The 1693-nt window shown below is 49.7% G+C and overlaps 1 protein-coding gene across 6 annotated transcripts in view; it reads left to right on the forward strand.

The window, feature by feature from the left end:
- Positions 1-1693, forward strand: part of znf423 (zinc finger protein 423) — a 148756-nt gene that overhangs the window by 948 nt on the left and 146115 nt on the right. For 5 of the 6 annotated variants that reach the window (XM_037683282.1, XM_037683281.1, XM_037683283.1 and 2 more), the window contains exon 1: positions 7-260. In XM_037683282.1, the coding sequence (XP_037539210.1) occupies positions 221-260 (40 nt within the window). In that variant the 5' untranslated portion in view covers positions 7-220. Of the gene's footprint in view, positions 1-6; positions 261-1693 lie in introns of those variants that run through there. The other variant, XM_037683279.1, reaches the window with a different exon arrangement.

The following is a 1693-nucleotide window of genomic DNA, read 5'->3' on the forward strand; positions in this document are numbered from 1 at the left end:
TAACGGCCGGTTCCTCCCCGGCGCAGGGCTGCTTTACCCGGACTAACTGGCTGTCACCGGAGACTGAAGCTGCCGCATTGCAACAGGCAGAGCCGCCGCAGCTGAGCGGTGCTGGAGGAAGAGGAGGAGGAGGAAGAGGGCAGGTATCCGGACTGTGCGTCCTGCATGGGCAGCTGGACTCAGACACTCGAAGAAGGAACAGCGGGAGAGCGGATCAGAGATGTCCCGGAGAAAGCAGGCCAAGCCGCGCTCCGTTAAAGGTAAGGAGCTGGTCTTTGCTCCACCTGTCTGACCGGAAACTGCTCGTTAATTAAGAACCACATCATCCAGAGGCGGATTATTGTGGCTGTTTTGGGATTTTTGACACCAGTTGTGGGTCTCCTCGTGAATCTAATACAGATTAAACAAACACTTTTAATCCAGATGAGACCAAAACGAGCGGAAAATGCTCCTTTAGAGGAGACCTTCCACAATAAGAGCAACACTTTAAAACGTTAGTTTTCTTGGTAGACACCATCTGAGCTCAGTTATTTTACTGTTCTACTTGAAAAATCTAATTTAAAAAAAAAAATTTAAACTATTTTTTAATAAAATGATTGATCCGTTTCTGGGTTTTAGTGCAGGGAAAGGCTGGGGTTGGGGGCATGGGGGTCCTGGGTTAAGACTCAGACGTGGTCTTCCCCCTTCCCCCATTTCCTTGATCCCAGATCTTTTCGTTTCTCGTGACCTTCAAGGACGCACAGACCTGTGAGAAGAATTTGTGTTGCTGGACCAGAATGTGCACCTGAAGAACTGACCCAAGCCTGCCAGGCCTGGGGGGCAGGGTTTTGACTCAAACCCATCCGGTCTGAGGCAGGACCTGTTCACTTGAACAACTTTCAGTAAAAGTCCAGTAAAAACATGCACTTTATAAAGAAGAGATTTAAGGTTTAACACAGTTTGATGGGTCGGACCAGGGACGAGAGCGAAACATCACGATCCCACTCTTTGCATCAAACCTTGTTTCGTTGAAAACAAAAAGTCCCGTCTAATAAAAAACACAAACACTTTGTGCTGGTTTCTACCGGTGTGTTCGTTTAAACCGTAAACTCCGCTCTGCTGCTGCTCCATGTTTCTGAATGGGTTTGAGACACAGAGAGGCCAGGAGAACCAGGGCCCGTCAAGTCCGAGAGGCCAGGAAAACCATAATCCGTGTAGTCTGAAAGGCCAGGAGATCTAGAGACGGCCAGGTTTCTGCAGCCTGGATAATCGAAGGTTTAGTGGTGCAGCAAGGTGAAGCCGAGCGAAGCGTTGCTCTGTGTGTTTGAGGTGTTTTCTGTACTCGCTCATTGGTGTACGCGTGTGCGTCGCCATCATCTGTCTACACCTTGCCCCTCTGACGGGGGTGGGGGTAGTTGAAGGACCAGGCTGAGGCGAGGGTCACCCGGGGAATATTTGAGTTTTCACCTGCTGCCCCAGCTCTGCTGCTGCCTGGCCCTCGGCTCAGTCGGGCGTACGGAAACCACGACAAAGATCCACAACGTCCCACCTCCAGGTTTCTGCTGGAGATCTGCGACCTGCAGTTATTATTATTTTTTTTTAATTTAGTCCACACACTTATGGGAAAGGTTTTATGATGTAGTCCCTCGATTATCGCGGGGGTGTCACATTCCAGACACCACCGCGATAGGTGAAAAAACGGCAAACGTTTTAT

The sequence above is a fragment of the Nematolebias whitei genome, chromosome 10 (assembly GCF_014905685.2).
Source record: "Nematolebias whitei isolate Nwh7 chromosome 10, NemWhi1, whole genome shotgun sequence".
Taxonomy (NCBI): Eukaryota; Metazoa; Chordata; class Actinopteri; order Cyprinodontiformes; family Rivulidae; genus Nematolebias; species Nematolebias whitei.